General features: G+C 45.4%; 1 protein-coding gene across 5 annotated transcripts in view; it reads left to right on the top strand.

The window, feature by feature from the left end:
- Positions 1–1,661: 1,661 nt before the first annotated feature.
- The window catches only part of DIPK1A (divergent protein kinase domain 1A), a 95,153-nt gene continuing 79,389 nt past the window's right edge, over positions 1,662–17,425 (top strand). The window contains exon 1 of one of the 5 annotated variants that reach the window (XM_074369962.1): positions 1,662–1,819. In XM_074369962.1, coding sequence (XP_074226063.1) covers positions 1,766–1,819 — 54 coding nt within the window. In that variant the 5' untranslated portion in view covers positions 1,662–1,765. Of the gene's footprint in view, positions 1,820–7,551; positions 7,590–10,062; positions 10,082–17,425 lie in introns of those variants that run through there. The other 4 variants (XM_074369958.1, XM_074369961.1, XM_074369960.1 and 1 more) reach the window with 4 other exon arrangements.

Raw genomic sequence — 17,425 nt, 5'->3', positions numbered from 1 at the left:
TTCGTTCTTACCCCCAGACTCGTATATACAACTGCCTACTCAAGGTCTCCATTGCGATTTCTAACAGGTGTCTCAAAGGTAACAACGTCCCACACAGAATTCCTGATCTTTCTCCCCCAAACCACTCTACCTATAGTCTTCTTCATCTCTATTGGTTTTTCTTTTTTTTTTTTTAAATCCCCTATCAGCTTTATTATTCTAATTGATTTTATTTATTACATTTATTACTTATTGCCTGTCGCCCCCAGCCCCAAAATGTAATATCCACAAGGTCTGGGATTTTGTGTTTTGTTCAGGTATGCAGCCCAATCAAGTAGAAAGATGTGTGGGTGCTCAATTAATATTTATTTATTGAATGAAAGGATGAATTAAACGAGTAGCGTCCGCTCTTATCTTACTCACATTGAAAATCAATGAAAAATGGATTCATTGGCCAGGAATAAAATATCACCCAGTTTAAACCCCATGTCTGTGCTTGGGTCGGGGGAGGGGCGGACAGGAAAGCATCTCCTCAGAAACTGAAAGCACTAGAACAAAGCTTAGGTAAGAACCACAGCGAGTGGCGGTTTGCTTCTGGGGAACCGTCTTGTCAGAGCAACAGGCCCGAATGAGTTCTAAACGGCCACCTAAAGTTTGCTGGCATCACGTCAAAGGGTGGTGTGCGGGGTGAAAAGACGCGAAAGCGCACCTTCCAAGCCACCAGGACCAAGGGCTGCGCTCCCACGAGGCCGGCTCTCTTTTTCCCTTATTTGGCCCTCACTGTCAAAAGAAAGACGCCACACCCCGCGTTATACGGTCTTAACCGAAGCAGTGCCACGTCCCAGGTCTCCTGTCTACAGAACTGTATTTAATTCAGTAATATTTTTCCTTTTTTCTTTTGAATCAGGGTTCCTGGGTGGGGCCAAGAAAACTCTGAAGCTGTTTCAAAACAATACAAACCAAAAAGGTCATACTTTTGAAAAGCACTTAAGCAAAAAAAAAAAAAAAAAAAAAAAAAGTTTAAGGCCTTTGGGGGCGAGCCGGGTTTGGGGAGCACGCTGAGTCGGGCGGAGAGGAGCCCCGCCTGCGTCGGCTCGGGGGATGCGCGGGGCCGCAACTCCGGCTGCGGCCGACGCCCCCTCCCGCGGACGCACCGGCCACCGCGCGCGAGCAAAAGCCGGTCCCCGGGGAGGGAGCCCCAAGCTTCCCCTGAATTTCCAAGCAGCCCGCCCAGACACGTCCCGGCTGTAGGAGCGGAGTCCAAGGGGAGCGTCAGACCTGCCGGGCGGGGTGGCGGGACGCGCGGCGGGGGCGCGAGGAGCTGGGGGCCGGCAGCGAGGTGCGCGCGGCCTGAGCGCCGGGCCCTGGGGACCCGCCCCGCCCGGCCCGGCCCGGCCCGGCCCGCGCCTGCCCGCGCCGAGCGAGCGAGCGACACCCCGCGCCCGTGGCGCCCCCTCCCTCCTCCTCCGCTCGCCTCCCCTTTAAGCGCAAGGCGCAGCTGGATTTGTGTCGGCCGAGGCGAGGCGCGACTCCCCTTTATGGCGGAGTCGGCGGCAGCGGCTCTGACAGCCGCGGCGGCGGGGCGCGCGGGGCGGGAGGCCGGGCCTCGGGCCGCCGTCACCGCCGCGGAGCACGGGGGGAGCGCGGCGCGGGCGCGGGGGGAACGCGGCGCGGGCGCGGGGGCGGGCGCGGGGGCGGGCCGGCCCGGCGCGGGGGGCGGGGAGCTGGGCGGCCGGCGCGCGGGTCCGCCTCTGACTGCGGCGCGGCGGGGCGATGTGCGATCACCATGGCGAGGAGTCTCTGTCCGGGGGCCCGGCTGAGGAAGCCCTGCTGCCTCCAGGTAGGCCGGCGGCGAGCCCTCCACGCGCGCGGTCCTGCCGCGGGGGCCCCCCCTCCCCGGGCCCCGCTGCCCGCGCCCCCCCACCCCCCACCCCGCCGGCCGGCACCTGGCGGCGCGCCCCCCGCCCCCGCCCCCCGCCGGCCCGCGCGCCCCCGCGCCCCCCGCGCCCCGAGAGCCCGCGCCGTGACCCGGCTGCGACCCGGCAGCCTGGCGTGTGGGGCTCGGCGCTCTGGGCTCGGGACGTGCCGCCGCCTTCTCCCGGGGCGGGCGCTTCTCCCCCCTCCCCGGTGGGCCCCGCGGGCCAGCTGCTCCCGACTCTGTCCTGGGTCTTCAGTCGCTGGTGGGAAAGGTGGCCTGTCACCCCTCCATATTTTAGAAAATTAAGGCAGTTTGTCATCTGAGCGCTTCCCCACAGCCCGGAGAAGCGGCGTGTGCCTCGTGCCGAACCCCTTGGCTCGGTCTTTCAAACATCACACCGTGATTTAAATGGGAGGTGGGGCCCGGCAGCCGGGCGAGGCGGACGGGGGTCTGCATTTTAACAGGAGGGAGGTAGTGTCTGGTGCCAGTCTCACATAGCCCAGCAGTGCAAACGTAATTCTCAGTCATGTCATGTGTACTGTTCGCGTGCTAATTTTTCAAGATTTCCCGTTCCACCCTCTGTTCCGCTGCCAGCCTGTCTTCTAACCCCACTGCTGCCTTCATGTACTGTTGGTCACCAGGGGGACCTAGTGGACACCGTAAGAAGCTGAGCGCAAATGCATCACCCCAGTAGAAAAACAACTACAAATCAATGCCTCGCGTGGGCCAGCAGTGTTGTCTGCATGCAGAGGACAGTATTCCTTTACCGCTTACATTAAAAGGCCTAAAGGTGTTGATAGATTATTTGGGATGGGATGAGTTCCATAAATTGCTCAGCTGGGGCTTTTATAAATTATTTTAAAAGTTGAGAAGACACCATCTCAGGACAAGTAAATCTTACATTTTTGTTTGGAAATTGCATGTGTGAATCATTACCCTGCAGCATGGACTGCAGATTGGAAGCCCGTGATGTGAAGAGTATAGGAGTAAAAACTGAGCGCTGAGCCTTTGCGTGGCTCCGCCGGCGGTTCTGTGCCTGGAGGAGCGGTAGAGCAACCCAGCCTCGACTTCAGCCCAAGCCAGACGGCTCTTCGTCGCCCTTTATGTGAGGAAGGAGAAATCTCCCCAGACTCTGTCCTCAAAATAAGTTTATTGAGATGGCTAATATCTTTTTTTTTTTTCATTAAAACTGTCTATTTATTTTTACTATTTTAGGTTTTTGTGACAGGTTTTATTTTAGGCTTTGTTTCATTTGGTTCTCAATGTTCTCCAGAGCTGTGGTTGTGACATTTTGGGGCACCATCGCACAAAAGCTTACAGACTGGTCGAGTTAAGATTAGTTTTACAAATAGTTCTGCTTCTATTAATGGCAAATATTTGGTCTTTCTACCTTCCAGAATGTGCACATCATTGTCTATTACAAAATTAAGGTAAACTCAGATTTTAAGCATTTCAAAAGGACTTGGGTGCATAGTGATATTTTAGGTCACTTCTATATAAAATATTAAGTAGAAACTTTACTGATTATAGTATTATATTTGAGATAAATAAATTTTAAAACATGGGAACCCAGAGAACTGGTGTTTTAAACATTGTCTTGGTGTTCGTATTTATCCTCTTTATAAATTTTCTTGTTAGTTTTCCCTCTCCATACTGTTTCAGTTTAACCAGTTTGAAAAAGGCCTTCAAATCACGCGAGTGTCATGCCTTCTTCTGTTCTCGGTGGAATGAGCCTACATGCCTCACCTTATGTTTTTAATACTTCTACTACTGTGCTTCAGCCTTGAAATTGTTTTGGGTGAAGTCAAAATAAGGTACTTTCAGCTGAGACTGTTATACAGCTATTCAGTTTCTCAGCCACTGAAAGTTGAATTAATATATATAGGACCCCTCCTACTTTTTAATTTTTATTGTTTGCTTTTTCTTGAGGGTAAAGTCATATCCCTTTGGGAATAGCATGAGGCCTGAGGACAGAGCTGAGTTTTGTTCATTTGTGCATCTGGTTCATTATGACCTTGAAAAATTCCGGACTCTTTGGTTCCACAGTTTCCATATCATAAAGTGGAGATTGTAGTTCTTAGCTGAGTAATCCCATGAATGTAGTGAGGATTAGCTAGATGGAATTAAATCTCTTTTGTGACACCTTTACTGAATTTTTAGTAGAAAAGCATGTGAACTTAAGGGGTCACTACATATAGGTAAATATATTAAATTCCTCAACCAAAGGCTCCTGGCTTTCTCCCACCTCCTTTTTCACTTGAGCATTTATTGGCCTGGATGCATGATATGCCTTACTTTCTTCACTCCATCATTTTTTTGTTGGTTGCCTCTAACGTGCTGGAAACTCGGTGAGGTGTTAGAGATCCTACAGGGGCTGAGGAAACACCTTCGTGGTCCTCATGGAGTTTAACCTCTAGTCAGGGAGACAAACGTTAATCGGAGAGTCTTAGAAACAAATTGTGACAAGAGTAAGTGCTATGAAGGAAAGGCAAAGGGACAGAAGGCCGCCTGAGAGCAGGGGGACGGTTTCTCTCTCTCTTTTTAGAAGTATTTGACTGTGGAAAGTTTTATACATACATAAAACAGAGAAAAGAAACCGCAGTGAACTCTTGTGTACCTATCACCTGCTGTCAACAGTTATCTGTATTTTGTTTCTTCTCCCCTCCCGGTATCTTCCTTCCAGCTGATCTCAGATATCACATCATTTCATCCAGATACCACAGTGTGCATTCCTAACAGATAAGGGTATCTTTAGACGTAACTGTAACACCCTTATCACTAATAACAATTCCTTGTTTTTTCCCCACCCTCCTCCTAGGTATGCATTACCCTGAGACGACTAAATTCAATTTGCCAGGAGGTGGGTTTACTGTGACTTGAGAGGGTCTCTTGGTAAAAACAAAAAAGACTCTCCCCTTACCAGCTTGTTCCTACTGGAAATTCTTTGGAGGGCAACTAATTCTGATTTCAGGTTTGGGGAGAATGTCTTAGAAGATGTCTGGTTTGAGGAACATTTTTGTGTAAATGTAGTATTTTAATTTAAAATGAGGCTGTAATTAATCAACAGGTATAAAAGGTCTTGTTGTTTGGGGGTAGGGGAGGGGCTAAAGAGTACAGAAGGGATTGGATTTCAAAGATGGGGGAAGAGATGAAGGGCCCAGGAAGAAGAGGGGGCGGTTGCAGAGACCAGCTTTGTGTACTTGCAGTTGTGCTGTTTGTCTTTAGCTGTGTAAGTCAAAAAGCAGTTACACCTGAGGTGTTCAGGCCTTAGGGCTTGCAAGTTCCTCTTCCTACTACAATTTACAGGGGGAAAACTTTAAGCAATTGGCTTAATTATAAAGGATCTTCATTCCCAGTGTTTTCTTTACTCCAAATATCAGTATGGTAATTGATAATGCTTCTAGACAACTGTAGTATTAAGCAATTAATATGTTTTCAGATGTAATATGGCTTAAGCAGGCATTTATGGACTAACATGGGGACCTAGTTAGTGTTTATAAAGCAAAAGAGATTCTGTTGCTTGTGAAGTAAAGGACTGATGTGGTATATCCATGTGGTAGATTATTATTTGGGAATAAGGAGGAATGAAGACCTGATACATGCTGTAACATGGATGAACCTTGAAGACATTAGCTGTATGAAAGAAGTCAGTTACAAAAGATCACATATTCTGTGGCTCCCTTTAAATGAAGTGTCCAGAATAGGCGAATCTATAAAGACAGAAAATACATTAGTTGTTGCCTAGGGCTGGAAGGGTTGGGGGGAAATGGGTATGAGGTTTCTTTTTGGGGTAACAGAAATGTTCTAAAATTGATACTATTCACAACTCCGTGAATATACTAAGAGCCACTGAGCTGTATACTTTAAATGAATAAAGTGTATGGTATGTGAATTATGTCTCAGTAAATCTGTTAGAAAAAAAAAAAAGGAACTGAGTTTATCCCCTTTATGTGGTCCTTCTCTGTGCCTCTTGTCGATTCCACCACTGCCAGCTCTTTGGTGCAGGGGCACTTACTTCATCCAGAGGGCCGGTCAGGCACGCTTGCTTGCCTGTGCGTCCTCTCTGTGAGCCGGGAGGGCTCGTGACCTGCCTGCAGTAGGCAGAAATAGATCGCCAACAAGCACTGAGCCCGGGCAAGGCCTCGCTCCCGGAGCACGCTACCCCACGGCTCTGTCTTCCCCAGCCGTTGTGCTGAGACATCACCTGGGAAGTGGTGCTTCCTGGGCTGCCTGAATGTTGTGGCACATTGAGCGGAGTCGAATCCTGTCCCTGCGATCAGAATCTGTGGGTGTGTTAAGCAGTTTGGACCATTTTTAGGCAGTTTTTCTTCCACACACCATTATGATGATACTCCTTGTGGCCTGCTGGGTGTGGTGACCCAGAATGACACCTGTGTTTGTTCTTAGCAGTATGTTGTCTACAAATTAGGATCTACTTTGTTTAGGGTTTACTCATAGCCTGAGTGGGACTGATGACACAGCAGCCCTGTAATTCACTGGTTTTAGTTTATAATACCTTCTTCCTTCTCACTATCATTAAGTCCTGGAAGAATGAAAGTTAAGACAATTTAAGTTAATTCTGTATACTTAGATTATACACATTTTGCACCCCAGTCATTCTGCCTGCATGACCTGTTGCATATAAAAAGCTGACGCAAGTCTAATGGAATTTGAAGTCTGAGATACTTGGTTGCATCTGTGGGTTTTTAAGTCCTTCAAATTGCAAAAGTTTTACATTTCTTGAAGCATCCTCTTAGAAATGACTACTTCAGCCGTTTCAGCTGTGTGCTCAGAAGGGCCGTCACGGTGAGTGGGTGATTACGGTGCTGGCAGAGGTTTAGCATTTCTGGTACCTGGCTCTTCGCCTTGTGTTAGTACTGCTTTTCAGTCATGACTGCTGTGGATGGTCTGGTTCTTTGTGACTTCACATGGGTATCTTGTGGGATTTAGTGCCAGGTAGGGCTGCTAATACAGATCGGCTGGTGACAGTGACAATGCTGACAAATACTGTGGTAAGAATAATATGGCTTCTTGCTCATTTTCAGCTTCCAGGATTTTTTTTAATCTAAGGCTAATTAGAGCAGGTGGTTGTTTCCTGTTCCCCAGAGAGAGAAGGACCACAGGTGGTATGGTTCCCATCAGCCCGGTCATGCCTACTGCTCAGGGCCCAACTTTCTCCTTTGCCTGAAAGTAAATCTCCAGAGCTTAGCTTCCTGAGACTGGTGACTGTATATGGGGAGCCTGTGTATCCCACAATGTCTTAGATTCAAGCACAGAATTATTATTTTATTATTATTATCATTATTATTATTATTATGGGTTTTGGAGGGGGAAGTCATTAGGTTTATTTATTTACTTTTTTTGGTAATGATTTTAATTTTATTTATTTATTTATTTAATGATCATCTTTTTTTAGGTGTGATCATGGTGTTGTGGCTAATTTTTTTCTTTTCTTTTCTATTATGGCCAAAAACATAGTGTAAAATTTACCATTTTAACCATTTTTAAGTATGCAGTACAGTGGTGTTAATATATGTACATTGTTGGCAACAGATGGGTAGAGCTTTTTCATCTTGCAAAACTGAAACTCTGTACCTATCAAATAACAACTTCTCATTTTCCCCTCCCCAGCAGCCTGGTAACCACATTCTACTTTCTGTTTCTGTGAGTTTGACTTCTTTGGAAAACTCATGTAAGTAGAATCATGCACAATCATTGTGACTGGCTTATTTCACTTACCGTAATGTCCTCAAGATTCCTGTGTCTTGTAGTGTGTGACAGGATGTCTTGCGTTTCAAAGGTTTAATAATGTTCCACTGTGTGTGTGCACCACCTTTTCTTTATCCAGTCATCAGTTGCTGGACGTTTAGGTTGCTTCCACCCCTTGGCTATTGTGAAGAGCGCTGCAGTGAACGTGGAAGTACTAACATCTCTCTGAGATCCTCCTTGCAGTTATTTTGTATCTATTCCTAGAAGTGGGGTTGCTGCATCATAGGGTAATTCTGTTTTAAATCTTTGAGGAACCCCTGTACTGTTTTCCCTAGTGGCTGTACCATTTTACATTCCCACCAGCAACACACAAGGACTCCGGGTTTTCCACATCCTCATCAGCGCTTGGGGCTTTCTGTGTTGTTGAACGGCCATCCTGATGGGTGTGAGGTGACATCTCCCTGTGGTTTGAATTTGCATCTCCCTGATGATTAGCCATGTTGAGCATCTTTTCGTGTGCCTGCTGGCCGTTTGTATGTTTTCTTTGGAAAGAACCTTCTTGATTTATTGTTTCAGAATGTTGTTTATTCAACAGAGTTAATGGGTTACTGTAAGCAGAATTTCCCTTTCTTTCCTAAGAACAGAATGTCATGTTTGAGGATGTTCTTGCAACAGAGATTTATAGCACTCTAACCACCCTCCGCATTAGCCTACGACATCGTTTCACACATACCCAGTGTCAGTCACAGACTCATAGTTTTACACCACGACCCCTCCCATTGCTTGAAAATTAGAACTTATTTATTTTAAATTTAAAATATTGATCAACATGCCAGCCTTTGTACCCTTGATTGATTCCTGGACTGAAAAAAAAAAGCAATAAAGGGTTTTTTTGAGGTAATGGGGAGATCTGAAAATGGGCCGCACATTGGGGAGTACTGTATCAGCGGTAAGTTGTGTCATATGGGGGGGGGTTCTTATTTTTTAGAAGATATGAACTGAAGTATTTAGAGTGAAAAAGTCATAATGTTTGTAATTTACTTTTAAATAGCTCAGGAATAAAAATATATATGCAAAGAGCAGGGTTTCTCAACGTAAGCACTGTTGGGCTGGGGAATTCCTCGCTCTGCAGGGCTCTGTGTTGCAGGACATTTAGTAGCGTCCCAGGCCTCTGCCCACCCCCAGTAGTGACAATCAGAAATGTCTCCAGACGTTGCCAGATGTCCCCTGGGAGGCAAGTTGTTCCCAGTTGAGAACCGTTGATACCGAGAAGGAGAGCGACGGAGGGGGAGAGATACTTAAAAACGTTTAGAAAGGGAGACGAAACAAATAAATGTAGGACAGTGTCAGTAGTTGATGAACGTAAGTGTAAGTGTAAAGGTATGCTTTTCACTGTTCTTCTGAATTTTCTGTAGATTTAAACATTTTCAAAATAAAAGTTTGGATGTAAATAAATTAGACTGGACTTCATAATAACTGAATCTGACTAGAAATAAATGAACTCTGTCCGATGTTACATTAAGGGTTAAGAAAATGAGATTTGATAGAGCGTGTTTGAGGTCAGTGATTAAAGAAAGCATGTTAGTTTTCCAGTGGTCCTGTAACAAATCGCCACAAATTTAGCAGCTTAAAACAACACCCATTTATCTGTACCCTTGTCTCACACTCCTGCAGGTTAGAAGCCCCAGCATGGTGTGACCCATCTGGTTCTCTGCTCCAGGTTTCACAAGGTTGAACATCAAGGCATCCCGGGGGCTGAGTTTCTTTCTGGAGCTCTGGGAACTGACTTCCAGGCCCTTTCAGGTGGTTTTCAGAACCCAGGTCTGTAGTAGGATCGAGGACTCCATTCCGTGCCGGCGTTTGGCTGGGGTTGTTCTCAGTGTCCAGAGGCTGCCTGCACTCCTTGGTTCTCACTCCCTTTCTCCCGCCTCAAAGCCAGAAGCAGGGGGTGGGGTCCCTCGCATGCTTCCCGTCTCTCTGACGGCTTCCTCTGCCCTTTTCCATCTTTCTCTGCCTCACCTCTGATTCCTTCCTCTTCTGCTTTGAAGGGTTTGCATGGTTACACTGGGTCCACCTGCATAAGCCAGGGTAACGCTTCTACTTCAAAGTCAGCCGATTAGTGACCTTAGTTCTCCCTGCAGAGTCTCTTCACAGCAGACTCCAGGTGAGTGTTGGATTGAACAACCAGCGGGCGGGCATCTTGGGAGAGACCTTTAGCATTCTGTCTGCCGCAGAAGGAGCGCAACTGAATTCTGACAGTTTAAGAAAATCAATCATTTCCTAACATAGTTTGACTTTTTCCCCCATTACTGTTAGGCTGAAAGACGTTGCTGTGGAAGAGATTTTATGAGAGAGTTATTATGACGTTTATCATTTCAGCCATTACTGTGAGAGGAATCATGCATATTTATTTTGTAAAGGAAAGAAAATGCAAATAGCCACTGAGCAGCCACATGTGGAGACACTTGTGAGCAGGTACTGTTCTTTCTGTTTGTCTTGTTTTGTTTTAGGGTTTTTCATTGAAGTACAGTTGATGTGCAGTGCGTTAGTTTCCGGTGTACAGCATAGTGGTTCACTTGTACATACATATATTCGTTTTCATTTTTCTTTATAGCTTATTACAAAATATTAAATATAGTTCCCTGTGTTGTACAGTAGGACCTTGTTGTTTATCCAGTAAATGCTAGTCTTAAATCTTTTGAATCCTTATACGAACTAAAGTACAGGTGGAAAAGCACCACTTCATGAATACACTTCTTTAAAATGTAACCAGTTTCTTTCTGTTTATTGCTATCATTAACGTTGTTGTTCATCACCCGTTAAAGAAGACAACTGTGGTTTTGTTTTCATGTGCCAACTTACAAGGTTTTCAGTCACACCTGATCCAGTAGAACTAAATGTGCCCCAGTGAAGGCAGGGCCTGTTTGTTACCTTGGCCTTGGCCTTTGTCCTGAGCATTTGGTACTCAGGATGTGCAAAATGATGCAATATAGTACACATAGTTTTACACATATTCAGAGATGTCCTGTAATCACTCCAAGATACTGAACTCGAATAGCTCCCACTAAGCACACACTCCTGTCTCTTTCACAGTCCTACTCTTAACTGTTACCACTACTGGTGTCGTATCATCTTCATCATTGTCATCATCACTGAGGCTCTGCCACTCCAGTCTGTCAGCCCCTCTGGCTTTCCTGTTCAGTCAGGCTCCCGTGATCTTTGCTCTTCTTTGCTCACCACCACCTCTTCTCTGACCTTCCTTCATTCTTGCCCTGATACCCACACGCTTCCCTTCAGTCTCATCTTCCTTTGCCCCCTGCTTCCCTCAGGACTCCAGCCTTCTCTCCTTCTCATTTTGCGCTGTCTCCTTGGGTAATTGCATCTCTTCACATGGCTTCCGCTACAGCCCACGTAACTCATGGGTCTCAACTCCATGTCGCCAGCCCCAGCCTCCCTGCCCCCAACTCCAGACTTGCATTTCTAGCTGCTTGTTTGACGTCCGCCTGCAGACAGCGCTTCACATCCAACACGCCAAGGCTGAAGCCCCGCCCGTTTGCTTCCTTTCCTGTCGTTTAGTGATACTCTTCAGGTATTTAAGAGGTAAATATACCCAAGTCCTTCTAGACTCTCCCTCTTTCTTTCTTTCTTTTCTTTTAAATTGAGGTGTAGTCGATTCACAATATTGTGTTACTGTCTGGTGCACAGCACTGTGGTTCAGCTAGACCTGTGTGTGTCCTTTTTCATTATAGGCTGTTGCAAGATACTGAATGTAGTTCCCTGTGCTCTGCAGTAGGACTTTGTTGTTCATCTGCCTTATATGCAGTGGTTAGAGTCTCCGTCTTTCTTTGCCCACAGCAGGTCTGCTAGTGCATCTCCCAAGTAACTTTGGACCGCATCATCTCTTTTTTGAAAAAAATATGGTGTTACCAACTATGGTCACCGTCTTTGACATTAGATCCTCAGACCTCATTCATCTTAGAGCTATAAGGCTGTACCCTTTACCAGCCTCTCTCTACTTCCCCACCTCCCAGCTTCTGGTACCTGTCTTTCTACTCTCTGTTTCTAAGAGTTTGACTTTAGAAATTTTTTTTAGATTCCACATATAAATGATACTTTGCAGTATTTGTCTTTCTGTGTCTGGCTTATTTCACTTAGCCTATTACCCTCAAGATCCGTCTATTTTGTCACAAATGGCAGAATTTCTGTCTGTCTCATGGCTGAGTAATATTCCATTGCATATGCATGTCATGTTTTCTTTATCCATTCATCCTTTGACGGACACTTTGGACACAGGTTGTTTCCACGTCGTGGCTGTTGTGACTAAGGCTGCGTGAACATGGGAGTGCAGCCATGTCTTTGAGATCCTGCTTTCATTTTCTTTGTTGTATATGCAGAAGTAGGAATGCCGTTTCATACGGTGTCCTATTTTTTAATTTTTTGCCCGACCTCCATACTGTTTTCCATAGTGGCTGCACCAGCAGTGCACAGGGGTTCCTTTTTCTCCACACCTTTGCCAGCATAGTTGTCTCTTTTTTTGATGTTATTCTATCTAGCAGGTGCGAAGTGGCATCTCATTGTGACTGTGATTGACATTTCCCTGCTGACCGGCCATAATGAGCACCTTTCCCTGTGTCTCTTGGCCGTCTGCCTCCTGCTGGTGCCATGACTCTCTCCTTTTGTCTCATGAGTCCCTCTGTAACAGCTTCCAGAATGGCCCTCCTGCCTCATTTACCCCTCTCAGATCCGTCCTCCAAACTGCTTCCAAACTGTCTTCCCTGAAGTGCACATCTGATCACATCTCCCTCCTTCCCAGTCGGATCCTTCAGTGGCTTCCCACTTCCTTCGGTAGAGTTCTGAGCACGGCCCTTCGTTTCTGGTCCCTCCCTGTCTTGCCCTTTCATTCCTGCCACTACCATCTCATGCACCGTTTGCTCTGCCAGCCCTGAAGAGCTCCCAGGTTCCCAGCACGCCACGCCCTCTCTCACACGTCAGCCTGTCTGCCCCACCGCTCCCTCCGTGTCCTAGACTGCCCTTCCCTCGTTTCCCTGCATCGCTCTTCACCTGGCTCATTCTCAGTCTTCCATTTGTCCTTTAGGTTTCACTCAGGCAGTGACCTTTTGGCAGTTCCTCTGTAACACCCCGCGTGGTGTGGCCCAGCCTGTGGGGGACATGGTACCCGGCACACACTTCTCTTGCAGCATGTATGACGTTGCATTGTCATCGGCGGTTTTCATATCTTCGTTCTGCCTCAGACTGTGATCTCCCCAACAGCTGAGATGTCAGGAGGAGATGCTCAGTAAGTTTTTGTTGAATGAGTGAATCAGCATAAACATGGACATAGGGTTTTACAGAGCTGATTAGATTAACCACTTACAGGAAAGGAGACATGCACACAGTAAGTGAGACAGTATAGACGAGCTTGTGATGCACTCAGAACCCCCCTTCCAGCTCTGCTCTCAGAAGGCAGCCTCTTTGAATCACCTATCTTTTTGAATATCCTGGTGGCTACCCCTCTGACTTCTGCAGCTGTGTATCTAAAAGGAACTGCACACATCCTGGGAGGTGCATAAGATGTTGAATTTGAGTACTGGGAGAAATTATTTGAAATTGTATATATTCTTATATACTTTTTATATTTTAAAATGTTTTTGTCAAAATAGATGGTGATTTTCTGATTTTGATTTATTGTTATGATAAGCATCCTACCCCATAAAATCTATTCAAATTTATTCTTGTATGCTTTTAATTTCTATTTTTGTGTGAGTCACAATATATATGTAATAGATTATTATAGTCATAAGTTTATGTAGAATATTAAAAAGTAAATATATGAGTGTTAGGCCTTTGCACTTTAAAGTATTTTCCTGAGAGAGCTGTGTGACAACAAAGATTTGGGGCCGCTGTTGTAAGCGATAGACTTGACCTCTGTTCTCGGCTTACCAGCTTTCGGTGATGTCCGCTGACTTTCCACTTTTAGAAATGAGTGTTTGGCTTTCTTGCTCTACAGTCATCTCATTCTTTTCCAGTATTTGATTATTAATTTTACTTCATCTGTTGCTGGACTTAGTGACTGCAGATGATGCCGGCTCCCTCTCACGTCATCTGCTGTTGCAGCATGTCTGCTCCTCCCTTTTTAAGAAGGGAAATTGGAACGCGTACTGGTTTTGCGTCTGCTTTTCCCACTTTCTGTCAGCGACACTTTCACATTGTCAAGATTGATGTACATTTCACCATTTTACTACAACAAATCTCCATATAGGTTGAATCTAAAAGATGGAAACTGTGACTAGTATTGTGTTATCATGACTTGTTAATTCTTCCATAAAGGAAAACCCCCTTATAAACGAGGCCCTCTGTCTGCAGCGTGAAGTTATTTTCTGCTTGTCAGGAAAGCAGGTAGAATTAACAGACCAGGACAAATGCCTCCTGTTATTAAGCGAATTACTGGAAAGATTTGTCCCTTCCCAGAAGCTAAGCCACATTTCTGCCGATAGGGAAGAGAACATGTGGTATTTGCATATCGCCTATAAAAAATTTCTTCTCCCAGGCCACAAATGATAAATGCTGGGGAGGGTGTGGAGAAAAGGGGGCCCTCCTACACTGTTGGTGGGAATGTAGTTTGGTGCAGCCATTATGGAAAACAGTATGGAGAGTCCTCAAAAAACTAAAAATAGACTTACTATATGATCCAGCAATCCCACTCCTGGGCATATATCCAGAGGGAACTTTAATTTCAAAAGATACATGCACCCCACTGTTCACAGCAGCACTATTTGCAACAGCCAAGACATGGAAGCAGCCTAAGTGTCCACTGACAGACGACTGGATAAAGAGGTTGTAGTATGTTTATACAAGGGAATACTACTCAGCCATAAAAAGAATAAAATAATGCCATTTGCATCAACATGGCTGGACCTGGAGATTGTCATTCTAAGTGAAATAAGCCAGAAAAACAAAGAAAAATATCATATGATATCACTTATGTGTGGAATCTAAAAAAAAAAAAACAAATGAACTTATTTACAAAACAGAAATAGACTCACAGACATAGAAAACAAACTTACGGTTACCACAGGGGGAAGAGGGTGGGAAATGATAAATTGGGAGTTCAAGATTTGCAGGTACTACTATATATAAAATAGATAAATAAGTGTATACTGTATAGCACGGGGAACTATATTCACTATCTTATAGTAACCTATAATGATAAAGAATATGAAAATAAATGTACGTATGCATATGTATGACTGAACTATTATGCCGTACACCAGAAATTGGCACAGCGTTGTAAACTGAGTATACTTCAATAAAAAATAATTTTCTTTTCGCTTAGAAATCATGCTTGCTTGCCTTGTAATGTTCCTGCTAAACAATAATAACTTAAAGCCTAGCCTTTGGGATCTGTCGTGAAGTAACAGTTAGGATTTGCGATCTCTCTGAGCCACAGTTTCTCCCCGCTTCAGTCAGTACCCTGTCTTGTTTTGGAATGGTTACCTGGCTGTACTCAGCTGTAGGGAGCAGACATTTCTCCTGTTACCCGCATCGCAAATCCAAGTGAACCTCGCTGGTTCTGAAGTCCTGGACTATTTGAATAATGAAAACAACTTTCACCTTCCTTCTGGAAGAGCACTGCAGGTAGGAACTGGCTGTCGTTTGGTGCTGCGTTTATAGGAAAGAGAAGGAGAGTGGAAGCTATTTTGATCAGTCTTTCTCTTAGTGTCCTGAGATTTATGTCTTGAGACAAACCATATCAAAGTTAGTTCTGGCCGAAGATGAAGGGCCTCTCTATTTTTAGTGCCCCCTAAACGTCATTCCATACTTAGTGCAGGGCCCATTTGTCTGCCAGGGTTACATTCTCTTCTCTCCAGGGCCAGGATCATGACCCCTGGGCTCTCAGGACTGTAAGATCAACAGCAGCCAGACCCTCTTCTCTCATATGCTGGTTCCTTACAATTAGGGCATATGTCAGCTTGCTTCTGATTTGAAATGTAGCTTTTTTGGTGACATTTGTCTCCCTTCCTTCCTTCCTTCCTTCCTTCCTTCCTTCCTTCCTTCCCTCCTTCCTTCCTAGTTTTCAGGGAGTTTCTAATTGCCTTTTTTTTTTTTTTTTGGCATAGTATGCCTTTATCATAGCCTCACTTTTTCCATATTTTCAGTTTTATTTTTTATTCTGTGGAATCCCCCTTCATGACCACGTGCTTTTCTAGGCTATTGCACAGCTGTCTTCCAAGGATTTCCCTCCACTCTTCTTCTGTGTTGGAATCACTGCTCTCAGGATCCTGTATCTCCCACTGTCCTGATTTATGCCATAATTTACTGGAGTGTATCCTGAAATAAGTTCTTTAGAAAGGATGTGTGGGAAGTAAACTTTCTGAGTCATACCTAAAATTGTCTTTATTGTACCTTTGTTTGTAGTTAGGTTGGGTGTAGAATTCTGGGCTGAAAATGATTTTCTTTAGAAAATGTGAAGACATGGGGGTCCGTTGTCCTCAGACATCCTTTGCTGCTAACAAGAAGCCAGTCTGATTATCAGTCCTCCCTGGTCGACCTGGTGTTCCTGTTCAGGGTCTCCTTTTCGTGTTTGTTTTGGAACTCTGTGAGGAAATGAGTAGATGTGGGTCTTTCATCACTTGTGTTGAGCATTCACTGAACCCTTTCAGCCTTAAGCCTTGAGTCTTTCTTTCGCTCTGGAGAATTCCATTACTGAATGGTTTCTCCCCTCTCTTCTCCTGTTCCCTCTTTTGGGAGGCTCTTATTAGTCAAATGTTGCACTTCTTGGATTGGCTCTTTGTAGCTCATTGTTTCTCTATTATTTCCATCTTTTTATCCAGATACTCATTCTGGGTTTTTCAATTTTATTTTCCAGATCATCTTGATTTTCTTTCCTTTTTAATCACCCTTTACAGTCTGGCTTTTAATTTAAACAAGTTCTTTCAAATTCTGTGTTTCTTTTTTTCGTGGTTTCCTACTCCTATTTTATATAGAGGCAACACCCTTTGGAATCTTTTGATTATAGTAGTTTTTTAAAAAATATATTGTGTTTTCTTATGCCTCTTATTATACTTGTTCCCCTCAGGGTTCCTTATTCTGTTTTTCTTAGCTCTTCTTTTTCATTCTGCTGGATTTCCCCATGTGTCTTGGTTGTCTGTTCATCCTTTAGAAAGAAGGTCTGAGGAACTGGTGTGAATTTCCCCTGCTGTTTTGAAAGTTGGTCTCTTTCCCCCTCAGACCTGTCACCCAAGTGGATGGCCGGCTGTGCCCTCTGTGCAGGGTGGGATGTCTTGGCTGGTCGGCTTGCTCTGGGGTGAGCCTGTGCTCAGGCCCTTGGGGTGCTCCACTAGAAGCCTTAGCTTTCCCCACGTTATGTGTTCCTTCAGCTATCTGGGTTTTCAGCTGAGGGTTAATGCCAGGCTGCCTGTGATGTGTGTGGGGTGGGGGAAGCAGACGGAGGCGCCAACCAGCGCAGTTCCAGGCGCAGACCTTCAGTTATCCCCACTGTCTTCAGCCCCTTCTCCCTCCTGCCCCCATACCTCTGGCCCAGAGCCCAGAGCCTCGGGAGTTCCGGGGCAGACTGGCTCTCTAGGCTCATTCCCGCATTCCAGCAAGCAGCTTGGCGTCCAGCTCCTTTCGGTTGCCTTGTCGAGCGTCCTGGGCTGTGGCTTTCTCTGCCCGTCTCATCCATCAACACAATTCCATCTGCCTTTTGAATTCTAGAAACTTGTTGGGTCTTTCATCTGCTCATGAGCCCCCTACTTCCCTTCCCTTTTGATGTTAGAGGTTCATTGCTTCTTTTGCCTCCCTTATTTGAGTGTGGTTTTG

Source organism: Camelus bactrianus, chromosome 9 (genome assembly GCF_048773025.1).
Source record: "Camelus bactrianus isolate YW-2024 breed Bactrian camel chromosome 9, ASM4877302v1, whole genome shotgun sequence".
Classification (NCBI taxonomy): Eukaryota; Metazoa; Chordata; class Mammalia; order Artiodactyla; family Camelidae; genus Camelus; species Camelus bactrianus.
This window is presented reverse-complemented; position numbering and strand designations above follow the sequence as displayed.